The sequence below is a fragment of the Idiotropiscis lumnitzeri genome, chromosome 6, assembly GCF_059441095.1.
Source record: "Idiotropiscis lumnitzeri isolate Australia: NSW breed Sydney's pygmy pipehorse chromosome 6, RoL_Ilum_1.0, whole genome shotgun sequence".
NCBI classification, from domain to species: Eukaryota; Metazoa; Chordata; class Actinopteri; order Syngnathiformes; family Syngnathidae; genus Idiotropiscis; species Idiotropiscis lumnitzeri.
The window spans coordinates 1367353-1382321 of NC_142396.1; the positions used below are offsets into that span (position 1 = coordinate 1367353).

The 14969-nt window shown below is 39.1% G+C and overlaps 1 protein-coding gene across 5 annotated transcripts; it reads right to left on the reverse strand.

Annotated features, from left to right (window-relative positions):
• Positions 1 to 3773: 3773 nt before the first annotated feature.
• Positions 3774 to 11375, reverse strand: hmg20a (high mobility group 20A). Of its 5 annotated transcripts, none has more exons than XM_088299473.1 (9): positions 11237 to 11375; positions 9232 to 9308; positions 8278 to 8487; positions 8010 to 8142; positions 6891 to 6928; positions 6411 to 6483; positions 5732 to 5947; positions 5104 to 5236; positions 3774 to 4191 (listed from the first exon to the last, which is right to left on the reverse strand). In XM_088299473.1, exons 2-9 carry the CDS (start codon positions 9295 to 9297, stop codon positions 4188 to 4190), a joined length of 873 nt encoding a protein of 290 aa, XP_088155599.1. In that variant the 5' UTR covers positions 9298 to 9308; positions 11237 to 11375; the 3' UTR covers positions 3774 to 4187. The 5 variants fall into 5 exon arrangements, with proteins under 5 accessions (XP_088155599.1, XP_088155596.1, XP_088155598.1 ...); XM_088299470.1 differs by having other exon boundaries at positions 6411 to 6486; XM_088299472.1 differs by lacking the exon at positions 11237 to 11375 and adding an exon at positions 10981 to 11213 and having other exon boundaries at positions 6411 to 6486.
• Between the last annotated feature and the right edge of the window lie 3594 nt (positions 11376 to 14969).

A 14969-nucleotide genomic window follows, 5' to 3' on the forward strand; every position in this document is an offset into this window, starting at 1 on the left:
AAAAATAGGGGTCCAAATTCTTTTTTTTGTGTGAAAAATTTCATATATTTTAATCCTATTTTAAAAGCCTGGTATCATTGTAAAGTTTGCTTAAGACGCTAAATATAAATAGACAACATACAATAATGATAGTAATTATTTTTAATTAATAGAGCCCAAAGTTGCACTCAACGCAGGCATGGGAAACAACGACAAACACTCTTTAAATTCATGAAATTATTGTTGGAATTGACAGAAAATTTCAGCCATCTTTAAGTCACGTGGATGAAATTATTAAAAAAAAAAACATACTGTGGACCCACTTAATTTATGAGTGGACAAAGCCTCAGTTTGGGGTATTTGTGTTTTTGGTTATATTAGTTATTTAATTTCACGCTTTGTAGGTAGCCATGCACTCACGAGACCCAACTATATGTTATATGTTATATAATGTTTCTATGATATATTTCCTTTTAAGGCAACGATATTGTCGAAAACAAAATGCATCTGTTGCTCATTCATCGACATTCGGACCTTTCGTCTTTAAAAAATTATGGAACGATGAGGACTTGTGGGGGTGAATCCCCTTTCATGATGTGAGAAAAAAACGGGAAGATACTGGTAAATGTCTCTTCCATTCATTTCCGCTCATTAACCTTTTATTATGTTTTAGAGTTAATAATATAACATTAAAGAGAAACGCACTTTTTTGGTTGGTTCGAAAAAAACACGATTAACGTGAAGGCACCACACTTGGAAGAGCAACAAAGGGGCGGAGCCTCCAGCCAGAGCGTGACATATGATGGGAATGACTCAAGTTTTTTTTTTTTTTTAAACAAATTCCAATCATTGTTCCCTCCTCCTTCTCTGCTCTCGCACTCCACCAGCCGATGACTTTCAAATAATATATGCTCACCCCGTCTCACATTTCGCACGTTTACAGAGCAAAACAAAGGTTAAACACATACGAAAATAACAACAGGTTGATGACTCTGTCAAATGTTTTAATTACTATTCTCGAAGGTATTGCAAATACAGATTTTGTTGTAACTTGAAACCCTTTTTTTCTTAAAATGAGCTAATAATACAATACTTAACTAAATAAATAAATAAATAAAACAGAGATCATTATATCAAAAAACATTCTAATATTTTTGTTATATACTTTGTCAAGTTTAAATATAAAAAAGTAAAAATTCTTAAAATGGAGATTTGCGAAAACATCTTAAATTACTGATTTTAATGGAATCACGTTTGTCAGATTATTTCACGTAATTTAAATGACAAGATATATATATTTTGGGCCCTTGTACTCATTCACACTAAATGTTTAAATTATCTGAGCTAAAGGGGAAAAACAAAAACAAAAAAAATAAAACATAGAGATCATTATATCAGAGAACATTATAACATATTTGTTATGTACGGTAATTATCAGATTTAAATAAAAAATACTAATTTTAAGATGGGGATTTGGAGAAAATAGCATAAATTACTGATTTTATTGGACCCATATTTATAAGATTATTTAATATATAAATGTCATAAATGAATCCTCTGTAAATTGCAATAATATTAGTCATTCTTTGCGGAGGCTAAAGAATATATACCTAAGTGCGTATTCAAATGCTTCACATGGGTTCAAATGTTGCTTAAAAATTACCACTGTGACACGGACGCCATTTGGAGGCCTTAAGTGGTGTTTGTTAGCATTAAGCTAAACAGACTTTAATAAGCCAAAGTTATGTTTAGTGTGACAATAAACTTCACCTTACTATCTGACAAACTGCTGCAAAGTGATTTGTGTTCACAACCACCATACTGCTGAAATTTCTTCTCACAAGTCAAAGCAACGACAACCTAAAAAAAATCTGCCAAATGACTGCTCGTATCTGGAAAAACTCACAAGTTGGGTCACGCAATGCTCGATTGTGTCGATGACTTGCAGTGGCTGTGTTCAACAGTCCTTATAAATGGCAAATTCCAACATGGAGCAAACATTTGAAGCAGGCTGAAAACTCTTCTCCAGTTGCTCTGAAGGGCTCCTCAGAGAGACGCTAATGGCAGAGAAGCCAAAGAGGCTGAAAACAAAGCAGGGCATGCACATGAAATGTCCTTCTAATCAGCAGAATGTGCAGTTGCGGCCAAAAAAAAAATAAAAATACACAATGCAGGTGCGGGCTGCTCCAAAAGATGTGAGCAAGTCTGGCAGCATGAGTCAGTGTTGGCAGGAAGTCAGCTGTGTAATGATAAACTTTCAAGTGACTCACTGCAAAAAAAGAAAAAGAAAAAAAAAAAGAAAGACGTCGGGCCTAATGATGGAGGCAAAGTGGGAACAAGCTCAAAGACTTCATGCCAGAGACATTTTTGCGCTATTGTGATTGGCTGTCAAGCAACCGAGAAAAGTAAGAATTTAAATGTGCAAAGAATAGAATAACAGAATAATCAAAAATGGTATGGTTGTGTTTTAAGACATTTCAAATTGAACAATTGAATTCATATTTGAGCCGCAAGAAGACATCATGATTTACAAGTTAACAAGGTGTGAGCATTGTTCAGTAAATTTCCAGCAGAACTGCAAATATATTCCAATACACTTTGGTGAATTTTATTTATTTATTTTTTAGGATTAGGAGACGTGTTTATCGATACATCACATTTGACCAACAATTGTTACTCCGTATTCTACATAAAATATTGCAACCACAGCACCACCTGCTGGCTGCAATGGGGCACTATATACAATTTTTTTTCCATTTTATATTATGCAACAATTGTCACTTAGAGCTTGGTCACGGTCGCTTTATTTCTAAATTATGGATTTTTAAATGGGTTGAAAGAGTTGTTGCTTCACTTTTGAGTACTTTATTGATTACACAGGAAGGGTTGCAATCGCAAAACATTTGTGAAAGTCAATCAATGTTGAACGAGGATGGTTAAGAGGCCCTTTCATAAATAATCAATGTTGACAGCCAGCACATACCGCCCGGCACGTATTTGCATAGAGCGAGCATAAGGTGCATCCCTTTTTTATTTTTTTCGACCTGGATAGCGTATTAACTGGAAAACGAGTGACACGGCATCTTGACTCATCCTCGACGTTATCTGAGTCACGCTCCCTCAGCTTGACCCTTTCTCCGAGCCTCCACCCCAATGTCACGGAGGGCCACACATTTCCCTCCTTCGGCCATTGTTATTTTAAAAAAGCGAGACGGTTGCCAGTAACGACTTCATGAAATCTGCCTGGCAACACGAGCTCGCTGAATTCTGATTGGATAAAAGCTCTCACCTAAAAATTTAACACAAGGATATAATAAGACATCAATGTGGAGACTATGATCATGATTTCTTGGTTTTATTAGGCCAACAGAGAAGGCCTTGCCCGCCCGCCACTGGATTTTTGTAGCTTAAATGTGTCGTTGATTTGTGTCTATTATTCACGCTACGTTAAAGCACAGATTCAAAACAGCAGCCCACGGGCTGACTGGGGCATCTGTTTTGGGACATTGTCATCATGTACAAGAGTTGTGACACGTGTGGCCTTTGCAGACGGGAAGTCTCAGCTGGCAACGTGGAAGGAGGGGGCGAACAAATGGCAGCGTTGAATGAAAACAGGAAGCCACATCATGTCCAGTCAAAAACAAACATAGTAATACGCGAATCGAAAACCATCTGAAGTCCCCCCCCCCCTTTTTCTTTTAAATTCTCAAGTGGTTTTGCTGTTATCTTTGTTGAGTCATGAATGAATTTTGTACGGACTTCATAGGATATTATTTAAAAAAATTTTTTAAAAAAAGTACATCACAGCGTTTTTTTTTGTTTGTTTATTGAAAACACAACCACTTTTTGTACAAACACACACAGAAAATAAATGGCACATTTGTCAACAGAGCATTACAAAATATGAAGCGCAATGTAATATACATATTTTTTAAAGAATGCAATCATTTGAACACTTTCCCTTCTGGCAACACATTTCTTGGACGTTGGTTATCGTTTCACAACATTTGAGCGTTTCAAGACAGAACTGTGGCTCGATACATGAAGTAACACATTAAAAAAAAAAGAATTCAAAAAGGGGGGAAATAATAAATATAAGGGGCTACATCATCATCACTTTTGAAGAGAGTTGAATGTTCTTTTTTGGGAGAGCGTGGGCGTGACGATCAATGTGCTTCTCTCCCACTTCCCACTTGGACGTGCAGCAATTATCTAACGTGAAAAATAAAATCCATTGACATTTTTTATGTTCACATTTCATGTAAAAAGCCCGAGCCCACACCGACACTTAAAAAGGATATAAATCGATTATATAGAAAGTCAACACACCCCAGTTCAAATAGTAGGCTCTTGTGACATAAAAAAATGAGACCAAACAAAAATAAAGAAAAGAAAACCAACAATGTCCTAAAAAAAGGAGACAAAAAAAGACAAAAGAAAACCAGCAGTTGTCCTAAAACTTGGGCACCCAAATTGAAAAAAAAAAGGTACATTTCACAGTGAACGGATGTAAAAACAAGCAACTGAGATAATGTGGTTGCACATGTGTGCACACCGTCTTAAAATTAACTGCGGTAATCACTTTCTCAGCACACACCTGCTAGCAATTCAAGTCCGATTAACTCCAAATGAAGTCATCAAGTCTCATATCTGCCCCCCCCCCCTCCGCCCAGTTGTTCAGGTCAAAGTGATATGGGGAGATATTTTTAAGCTTCTGTATGCAAACAAAAAAAGAAAACGGGCATTTGAACTCGGGTGTGTTGGCTTTATAGAAACAAAGTCTGAAGTTTACTGCTAAAACTTTTGGGAAAATTTCAGCCACAGTCCATTTGTGTTTTTTTTTGCATTTAACTTTTCATTTTTGACTTTTCACTACATCATGAATGTGAAATAATAGGATGTCTCCCTCAGGCTAAATGGCAACCTTTGTGAAACAGGAAGAAGCCTGGTTATTATCATCGGAAATTTCAAAATGACTTTCGTCTGCCTTTTCTTTGGCAACAATGCCCGAATGGTAAAACCTTTATAGCACCATATTTTTTTTTCAACTGCAGAGTGGTGGAATTTTCCCATCAGATTTACTGGACTCTAACGACCATTTTTTTCCCAAACATCAACTTCTACCTGTCCAAACGGTTGACCAGGTCTCTCACGGTGTGAATGAGGCTGTCGTGCTCCTGCGGGTTGCTCATGATGATGCTGTGAAGTTTCTTCATGTACGAGTCGATGGAATCCAAGGTGGGCATCTCTCCGCTGCCTGTCCAAGTGATTATTCAGTAATCAATCATGTAGCAGGAGACTTTTAAAGATGTTTGGATTTAAAGCAGGCCAGCAAAGGACAAAAGATTGAAGAAAAAAAAGGACAAATGTGCAAGCAAACACTTGATGCTGCTTTCAATAGAACACCTTTTTTGTCCAATCAATCTTTCGCCTCCACGCCCAAGGGAAACAGCGCCAACTGCTGTGGGAGCGGTGCAGGAAACTGCCGCTAGACAAGGAGGGTTTACCCTTTATAGAAAACTATCGGATGTAAAACACTTCCCTGAGGAACCCCACGCCAAGGTGCGTGTGACTGATTGTTGCATGCTCGGCAAAATATTTGATATATACACGCTGTGGACTTTTAAGAATTTGCCATTGTTGTGGTGCTGTCGTAGCCATTTTTTTTTCTTATTTTACAAATTTTTCACACCGCCAAGGCCCAAGTGTTAAAAGCTGAGGGAAAAAGGCAAAATGTCAGCACGGTTGTTACCTGGCAGAGGCACAGAGGAAAAGCTGGCGGCGAGCGCCTGCCGCAAGGAGTCCAGGTGCTGGTGGAGCAGGCTGTTGCGCCCCCTCTCTTGAATCACGTCGCCTTCCAGACGCTCCACGGCGCCGCGCATGCTCTCCACGTGTTTTTGGAGCGCCGCGTTACGCTCCTCGTACTCCATGTTGGTCTTGCGCAGCTGCCGCATCTCGGCCTCACGAGCTACACAAGAAGAAAACGTTTTAATGAATGACGGGAGATGTGCGACAGACGGCGCAGCAGAATTCTTCCGTTGCATTCTATTTAAATTCAGAGAAGTCGTTGTGGAGCAGACGATTTAAAAAGTTTTACCCCGCGTTTTCACACTTAAAACATGTTTGAATTAATCACTTAATGTTATCTGTTAAACAAAAAATAAATAAAAATGATGTGGTGCCCCTACTGGCAGCTTAGTGTACTGCAGGCAATAAACTCCAGTCGAATGTGTCTTGAAGAGGCGGGGCTTGGGTGAGTGTCCGTGTAAACTGTGTCTGACAACAGCTACTGTGTGAGTGCATTTATTTCAATGTTATTTTTGAACTGTTCTCAGGGTGTTCCTTGAATGTCTGAAGCGACCTATACCTATACGAACAATCGCATTAAAAAAAAAAAATGTATAGAGGAGCACACACAGTGCATTCCTCACCTTTGCTGTGGTTGAGGAACTCCTCCGTGAAGATGGGGATGTCAAACACGGTTCGGTCCTTTCTCTCTGAATCCTTCTGGTGGCCAACAGCAACGCAAAAGTGTGAAAACGAGGATGGGATCCGGTCAGAGCATTTGAAAGTTTGAAAAACAAGAGTTCTTAAAGATTTGATGCAACTCTATTGTACTTAAAAGTTAAACACAACTGAACTAATGAACTCTATTCGATTAATTTGGAAAAACAGCGTAAGCCACTGCAAAATTCAATTCATGATTCTTTGCGTATGACTTTTTAGGGGGAGCACTCGTCTATCGTTGCACTATAACAAGTCCATGAACTTGAAATGACTGCTTGGAGATTCTCCAACTACAATGTATCCCAACTCTTGAGTAGTAGCCAGTTAGTGCACAACCCAAAAGTGTCATTTCGATCAACTCGAGTAATATTGACGCGTTGACAGGCCAGGAAAGAGGCACTGACCTCGTGCAATGCCTCGTTGGCCGCCAGGTTCCCGACATCTGGTGAGGAAGGAAAGGACAGAAAGAAAAAAAAAAAAGAGACAGAAATGAAGAGGACAGCAGATGACTCATGTTTCCGTCACTGGGAGCCAGCTTTTCACTCATTTGACCCAGGCGAGCTAAAGTCATCGAGAACGCTCCGTCCACTGCTCTGACTGCACAACTGTGCATTCGAGAGCCACAAATCGAGTGGGGGGGGGGCAGCGATGTGAGGACCAAACGTTCCTTTGTTTCCAAGGGGCAAACCCAAATTTCAAACGCATGCCAGAGCAACAAGTGGCGCTTTGACCACTTAAGGTCAGGCCATTTTCGCCAATCGGAAGTCGAAAGAAAATGCGTTTCAAAGGAGGCTCCATTTCAACATTTCACAGGAACAATTGTGGGAAATAATTTTTTTTTTCATTTACTTTGCTTTTTTTTGTGTCTGTTTACTTGCATGACGATGTTGAAATGCTACATTTTATTTTTCCATTTTATTTACCATGTAGAGTGGCGCCGTGAAAAACGAATGACCCGCCCAATTGAGTTTTTACAGATACAAACTGTTGTTCGGGAGGATTTTTGCTTTGACTTGTGAGCAAATATTTGACATGTGAGCACTTGAACGGTGGCAGTGAACTTGACTCGTTGCGCTACATCGCGACAGGTTGGGAACTTTGTGATTGTCGCATAAGATTTTTCTTCACCCAACATTGTATTTTCGAAAAGTTGGACTGACTGACCCTGCTGAAATAAAATAGCAAGCTGTAAGAAAAAAAACCAAAACAAAACCTGGTTTTCCTGTCTTCATGCATACGCTAAGAAATGTTGGGAAGTCTTCGGTCTGGCCGGCGCTTTTGAAGTTTTAAGTGCAGTTTGTGTGTGGAGAAAAGGTCAAATAAATCTATTTCAAAAATATACTGGGCGGACAAGCGACTCACACGGCCATTTAAATCTCATCTGTGATTTAGCGCCGGTATTTATTTAGTACTTAACTTGTGACTTCTCCGCTGTCCATTTTGGCCTGTGACGGGTTTTCGCAAGTACCTTCGTTTCAGCAGCCAGTCAGGAAAGAACGACAGCAAATGAGTCGAGCCCTCACCGCCTCGGTGTCGTTTGCCCTTCTGCTTCTCTTGGACCTTCCTGGTGAAATGTTTGTACGCCTCCGTCTTCTGGTATTTCTCCAGCTCCCGCATGTAGCGCTCCTTGTCGCGGTCCGCCTCGTCCAGGTATCGCTGCGGACAAAGGGTCGCGTGAAATGCGCCACTTCAGCTCAAACTAACTCAACGCCAATTTGGAAAATTCACAAATTTGCTCGTGTGAAATTCCCACCGTAAGTTCACATTTCCCGCTTTGATGTTGCTTCCTACCTGTTTCTCCTCAGGCGGCAGCTTGCTCCACTCGTTTCCCAGCATCCTGGTGATCTCCGGGAAGGGCACGTCCGGACGCTCGGACCTCAGCTGCTCGCGCCTGTCGTTCATGAAGCGAACGTAGCCCGTCAGCGGCGCTTTGGGCGCATTCCTGTCCTTCATGGGCTTCTTCCGCTTCCTGCCCTTGGTCCAGTTGGCGCGTCTTGTTTTCTGAGATGATAACCCACAAAAACAGGTAAGGATCACTCACTGACCAGATGGGAAGTAAGATGTTTCATATCATCACTGTCCAATGAAAAACATGGACCAGAGGTGGGCAACTCCGGTCCTCGAGGGCCGCTCCTGACATGGATGATGACCCACAAAGGCAGACCTTGCAAATTCTGATTCTCAAACATTTTTGGTGCATAGGATATAATTATATTTTTTATTTCTACATGAAACAAACACCAGAGTGGAGATGGAGATATTCTCTTGCAGATTTTGGCTTCGTAGCTCATTTTCATCTGCAGTCCTGGCGGCAGGTAAGAAAGAAAATTAAGCAGCGTCCAAAAGTTGAGTTAAATTATAACAAGAAGACCACAAAGCTGCGGTGATATTGGTTGTTTTGGCTGAGGTTAATGTATACCGTGCTTGAGAGTAAAGTTGTATTTTATGTCTACATGTGTTATGACACTGATGCAGTTCAAATGTGTGAAGGGTTGGAGCTACTGCAATGTTGATGCTCGCTTTAATTAGCCTGTCTATGGAATTTTGTATTATATGCAGCATTAAGCTAGTGGACCTTTGGAAGACAAAGCTATCATCTGACGCTTGCATCTCAATGTATTTATTTGTATTCTTTGCGCAGGGCTAAAAAAAAAATAATAATAAATAAAATTCAGATCATTCCAAAAACCAAGGTCGCATTTTATGCATTGCACATGATTTCCAATGTTCGGGTTCAACTCGTACCTCGTCGCCATTTCTCTGGCTGGCGTTCTCCGTGTTGGCTACGGGAGACGACTGCTGCTCATCCATGATTTTGAATCCTGCAGACGAAGAAAAATAGAATTTCTACAACAGTGACCAATTATGATTTTTTTTCTCCCCTGTTCTGACAATAAGAGATGAGTGTACCATCTGGAAAGATTTGTCACAGTAAAGCCCGCGCCATCTGGGGGAGCCAGATAAGCCAAACTTTGACATTTATTTTCCATCCTGATAAAAGCAAATTTCTCCAAGCCAGCCACATTTTTTTTTGTCGACAAAAATAAATATTAATAAACTGTTGAATTAGAGTGTGCAAATATTATTGAGTACATGTGTGGGCACAGACTAAACTCGGCAGACAGCAACAATGCGACATCCTTTTAAACTTTGAACCCGTCTACGTCGCTGCACAGGAAGTGAGTGTCAACATCCTGAACGGCATTTCTGCCCGCAGCCATTAAACACTGTGGGAAATAAAGTCAAGACTAGCAATGAGATAATCCACTACAAATACTCCTTTTGGGCGGGGGAAGTCCAGTAAGTGTTCCTCTCCCGATATTTTTTCGTGATGCCTGTCCTCACTTTTCTCAGAGCTTTGAATAAATCCGTCCGGCTTTCTTTATCATGAATAATGACAAAATGGCTTCTTGCCCACTTGAGTTTTTTCAATGTTTGTTGGAATGCGGGTTGGGGGGTAGGCGTCGTACCAGGAGAAAATTTAATTCCCCGTCTACACTAATTTTGTTTGTATTTCAGAATGGTTCCAGGACTAGTGTCACAAGACAAATTCAATAATCATGTGAGCCAAGTTAGGTGAGTTGGGACGTTGTTCCTGCAGGAACTGTCAGATGCTCAGGTCATTGTTCGCAGGTGCATCTTTTTGTGCGTTGAATTAAAGAAACACTGCAGAATCTCATTTTAGAAGAGCTGGTTGATCAAGTAGCCTACTTTGAAAGGGAAAACTAGTAGTATGGATTTGAACTTTATATGAACCATGTCCAGAAACCTTTCTGACATGCTTATGATGCGATTAAATTTTCTGACTTATGCTGCACTGCCCTCTTCTGGTTGAAAGCTGGCAAGAGGTTAAACTGAGTATTTCTTTGTGATTGACGTCACTTCGTCAATACAGGTCCGCGTTTACAATAAACGGCAAACTTGAAACAAAACAACACGACACAACTTTATTTATACAGCGCAATTCACAACAGTTGAAAATGTAACAGATACTTATTATTTCGGCTTGGGCATTCACGTCAAATAAAAGTAAAAGCCAATCTAGCCGCAAGACAAGAGTAGTCTATTTTGCAAATACGTTTTAACGGAGTGGGAATGAAACATACGTCACTGTGTATATATTTTCACGGCATGCAGGGACAAGCGTACAAATAATTAGTTTATTACAATTGATATTTATCTGGTCGTCTTTCACGAAAGATTTACACGTAACAGCGATTGCCACACACACACACACACACACACAAGCAAAAAAAAAAAAAAAAAACACGACATAGTTTGACATTCAAACGCGCAGCTGAGATGCTAATTATTACGCCAAACGTTGACCACAACAACGACGGTTCTGTTAGCACCGAGCCACTAGCCAACAAGCTAGCTGTGCCGTCAGCGTTGTTTGGGCAAGGAACCAACCGTGAAACATTCCGATTTTGTCACCATGCACCGAACGATCCTTCTCAAACATAACAAATAGGCGAAAACAACTAAACTGACCTCGGAAACTGTGAACGGTAACCGAAAGAGAGCAAATCAAACGTGTTGTTTTCTCCAATCAAAACAATACAAGGAGCGACTGTCAGTCAAGCACGCATGTAGATCGGTATGTGTTTCTCCCCATGTAAACTACATCCGCGTTATTACTTTACATCTTGCCATATTATTAATATCCTAGTTGGGTGATTAAGACAAACTAATCATTTTCTGTTATCAAGATTGGGAATTGCACAACAAATGCAAAGCAAATATTTACCACAAGTAGAATATCTGCTCTCGGTGAGAATTTCTAGGCACCCTTAGCACTTCTTCTTCGTCGACGTTCGAACCAACTGATCAAATACACTTCAGACTGTTGCTACCATCTAACGGCCATTGTATGTATTACACCTGCTCAATGCTCAATCCAGAGATAGATAGATAGAGAGGGGGGTGCATGTTTTCATAGGTGTCAGTGCAACTCTTATTTATTCTGATTTATATATAGATATATTTAAAATTTCAGGCAAATTGGTGCACTTCAAATCTTTTGTTTCGGCCTGAAAAAAGGGCCTCATTCACTAACTGCGTATGCGCGCAAATTTGTTTGCCAATTGACCGTACACACAAAATGCGATTAATCTTGTCCTGGATACTAAATTTGATCGTCTAGAAATATTAGTAATGTAATATTTTATTTCTTTTAAAAAAAAATGATCATTTTATCGACTGATTTTGACAATCAATTTGACCTTGCCACCTTGATTTCCTGGAATATAAATATATTATTGATAAATATTAATAACATCATTAAAATCTATACGTCACAACATGTCTGGTTTTGACGATTCATTCATTCATTCATTCATTCTTGTCCTTCACCACCACTGCACACACGACTCGAGTCATGTTCTGTTCAGTCGTCTCTGGGCTCAGTCAGTCTTCACATCCCAGCTGGCTTGAGGGGGGGGGGAGCACCCGACTGTCCCTGTACTAGTAACCTTATCGAGCATGTCATGCATCCTCCAATCACATGCTATGTTGGTTCCAGACTTCTCTTGAGTCGTCAACTTCCCTCTGGGATCAATAAAGCAGGTGGCACCCAAATAAAGTACCTTATATACCGTGAAAACTACTCTTTAGACGCCAACATAAAAAATTGCTTGCATTTTCTTTTCCTCTGGTTATGTCAGAGAGGATTCATAATGCCAGAAAATAAATAATCATATAAAAAATGGCATAAATATTATTAATGTTCTAATTGGATCAACTCTATGTCTGCAACATACAATATAATACATCTGAGGGATCTGGTGGGTCACTGCCCCACTTTCTCTAATGCAAAAAAATAAAATAAAAATCCTATAAAGCATTTCTCGTGGTAAATGTTTTCACTATTTCGAATATTAATAAAAAAGATGAACATTACATTTGTTTGTTTTACAGCACATAAAATGCTATGATTATTTATTTTTCATAATAAAAACAACAATTTAATTCATTGCAAACTAAAATATATATGCTTAATTAATAATTTGGGTTTTTAAAATGTAATTCATAAACACCCAAGATGATGATTATAAAGTTGAGGTATAGCGGAAGTGAAAGTTAAAAAAAAAAAATCCAGATCAATATATCTACATTTTCTCCCTGCATAACTTCAAATGTTGTTACAATAAAAACAGCAATCCATAAAATAAAATGCAGACATTGAGTGTGATTATATTTTGGCATCATTCAATCATTTTTTAACATCCAATATGTTATTATTCCATCATCATCATCGTCATACTTTTAACAGTATTTTAGTAAACCAAAATTTGCACACACACACACGAGTCATTTTAAAAAATATGAATACAAATGATTTATTTTATATATTTGTTCTTTCATGCACCGCATACAATGTTATTACAGATTAAAAAAAAAAAACAGCAACCAACAGCATTACGGTTATATTGACATAAAGCCGATCTTTGAGTTTTATGGTTTGCCTCACCATCGGTTTCACATGGACTCCCTTTCCAGCTCACATCCGTTCAGTCTTCCCATTTTTCTGCACGTGTTGAGATATGGATGCTCATGCAAAGGAATACCATTGAGTGTTGTTTGCAAACAAGAGTGTCGACAATAATACATGGAATGGCGTTGCTAATGAGCGTCTGGCAATAGCTGCTCTCGTGGTTCAGTGTGATGCGGGTTCAGCAATGCAAGGAGACTTACAGGATACACGTGTATACAAAACACATCTGTGCACGTTCCAGAATGGCAAAGAAATCAGCATAATATATACAGGGGGGGGTGGGAGGGGTCGTCACTTTATTGCCATGCAAACACATCATGTAGGCCTTGAATCATAGATGCTTTAGGTATGTAAATACGGACAGGGCAAACAGTTGCTTGAGACACCCTGACACACGTGCATCAATGCTTTTTCTTCAAGGCCCTCAGGTTCCGCGACGAAAAGTGTGATGATAACCATCGAATCAGACGTGGAATTTACAGCGGTTGGCTGCTATGTACCATAGGAACGACACAATTAACTAAACATGATCACAGGGATTTAGTCATTCAAGAAATATCTATACCTGCCGCTAGATGGCAGTGTCGCTCTGTATATTATTGCCAATGATGACTTAATGGACTTTAGAAGTCAGCCAGTGTCACAGGAAGGGATTGCGTTCAACGGTATAATGTCGCACTGAACCAGGCAATTTATCAAGGTCAATGCATGTTTTTTTTCATCTTTTAATAACACATCAGGGCCTTGTTCACTTTACGTTGAATATTTCCAACAGCCCAGTTTTCATAAGCGTTGTTTCACGCGTTTATATTAGCATAGCATAGTACAATATAGCATAGCTTAGCCTAGCATAATGTAGCATAGCATAAATTAGAATTGTGTAGCATCGTGCGACACAGTGAGGCATCACAATAATTAGGGCCGTCAAAATTAAAGCATTAGCTAGAGATTAATTTGTTATTTTTTAATGCAATTAAATATTTTTACCAAGATTTTATTGACTTAAAAATAATTTGCATATTTTGCAAAACCAAATTCAAATAATGTGCCATATTAGCTGTACATCTTTAGCATTAAATTTTACAACAAAACACTTTTCTCAAACAATCACTGGGCTTTGCAAACAAACAGTGCTGGAATGTGCTGCTCATGGGCGTAACGAAATGTAAACATTTTAAGAATTGTTAAAAAAGATAAATGCCAGTATACTTGACTCTGTTCAGATCGTATTCAAGGATCAAAGAAAGCTATTATAACAGTCTTTGAATTCAAATATACATCATATTTGGTGATTTTACATTCATTTCAAGATATTATTCAAGTAAATATCTGTTACAAGCGTCCCAAAAAATAGTAGTTGAATAATGTGATTAATGCCATTAAATACAGATTTTTTTGCGTTTAATCAGCTAAAATTAATTAATCGCTTGACAAGACTTTATTGGTGCCTTTCTAACAAAGCAGACAAATACAAAGAAGCAACACTAACAGAACATTTACAACAAATCAAATAAAAAGTGATCAAATTCAAAATACAACATGTGTATGAAAAGTGTGTAGAATTAAACAAATTGGGGATTTGATATGTAAGACCGTTTAAAATTTAAACAGATGAGTTTTGAGGGTGGGGAAACTCCCATTTTGTGAGGGTCAGGAATGAGGGCGCTCTTGACGCATGGCTGAAGGCTTGAAAGCTCATGGCAGCAAGTGCACAGATGGGTTTGGGTACAGAGAGATACGGAGAAGCGAGGTTATGGATGGTAAGTGGTGTAACATATCAGCAGAGATGGCTAATCCAGGTCCAGAAAGTAAAAATTCTTTTGCCACAGGCGCTTCTACTCAACCAGCAGGTAAATGAGTTATCGCTGTCTTAAAATGCTATAACAACAAACACAAATCCACTGTGTATTTTTATGTAGCACCACTAACATCAAAACAAGAACAGTGCTTTAATATGGTCACTATGGTAACTCTTAAACATGCAACA

Excerpts from the sequence above, each read along its gene's own strand:
- hmg20a (XM_088299470.1), bottom strand. The coding sequence starts at position 9,297 with ATGGATGAGCAGCAGTCGTCTCCCGTAGCCAACACGGAGAACGCCAGC. Across the intron at positions 6,487-6,890 it reads CCAACGAGGCATTGCACGAG|AAGGATTCAGAGAGAAAGGA; the intron begins GTCAGTGCCTCT and ends GTTGGCCACCAG. Across the intron at positions 5,948-6,410 it reads GTTCCTCAACCACAGCAAAG|CTCGTGAGGCCGAGATGCGG; the intron begins GTGAGGAATGCA and ends CTTCTTGTGTAG.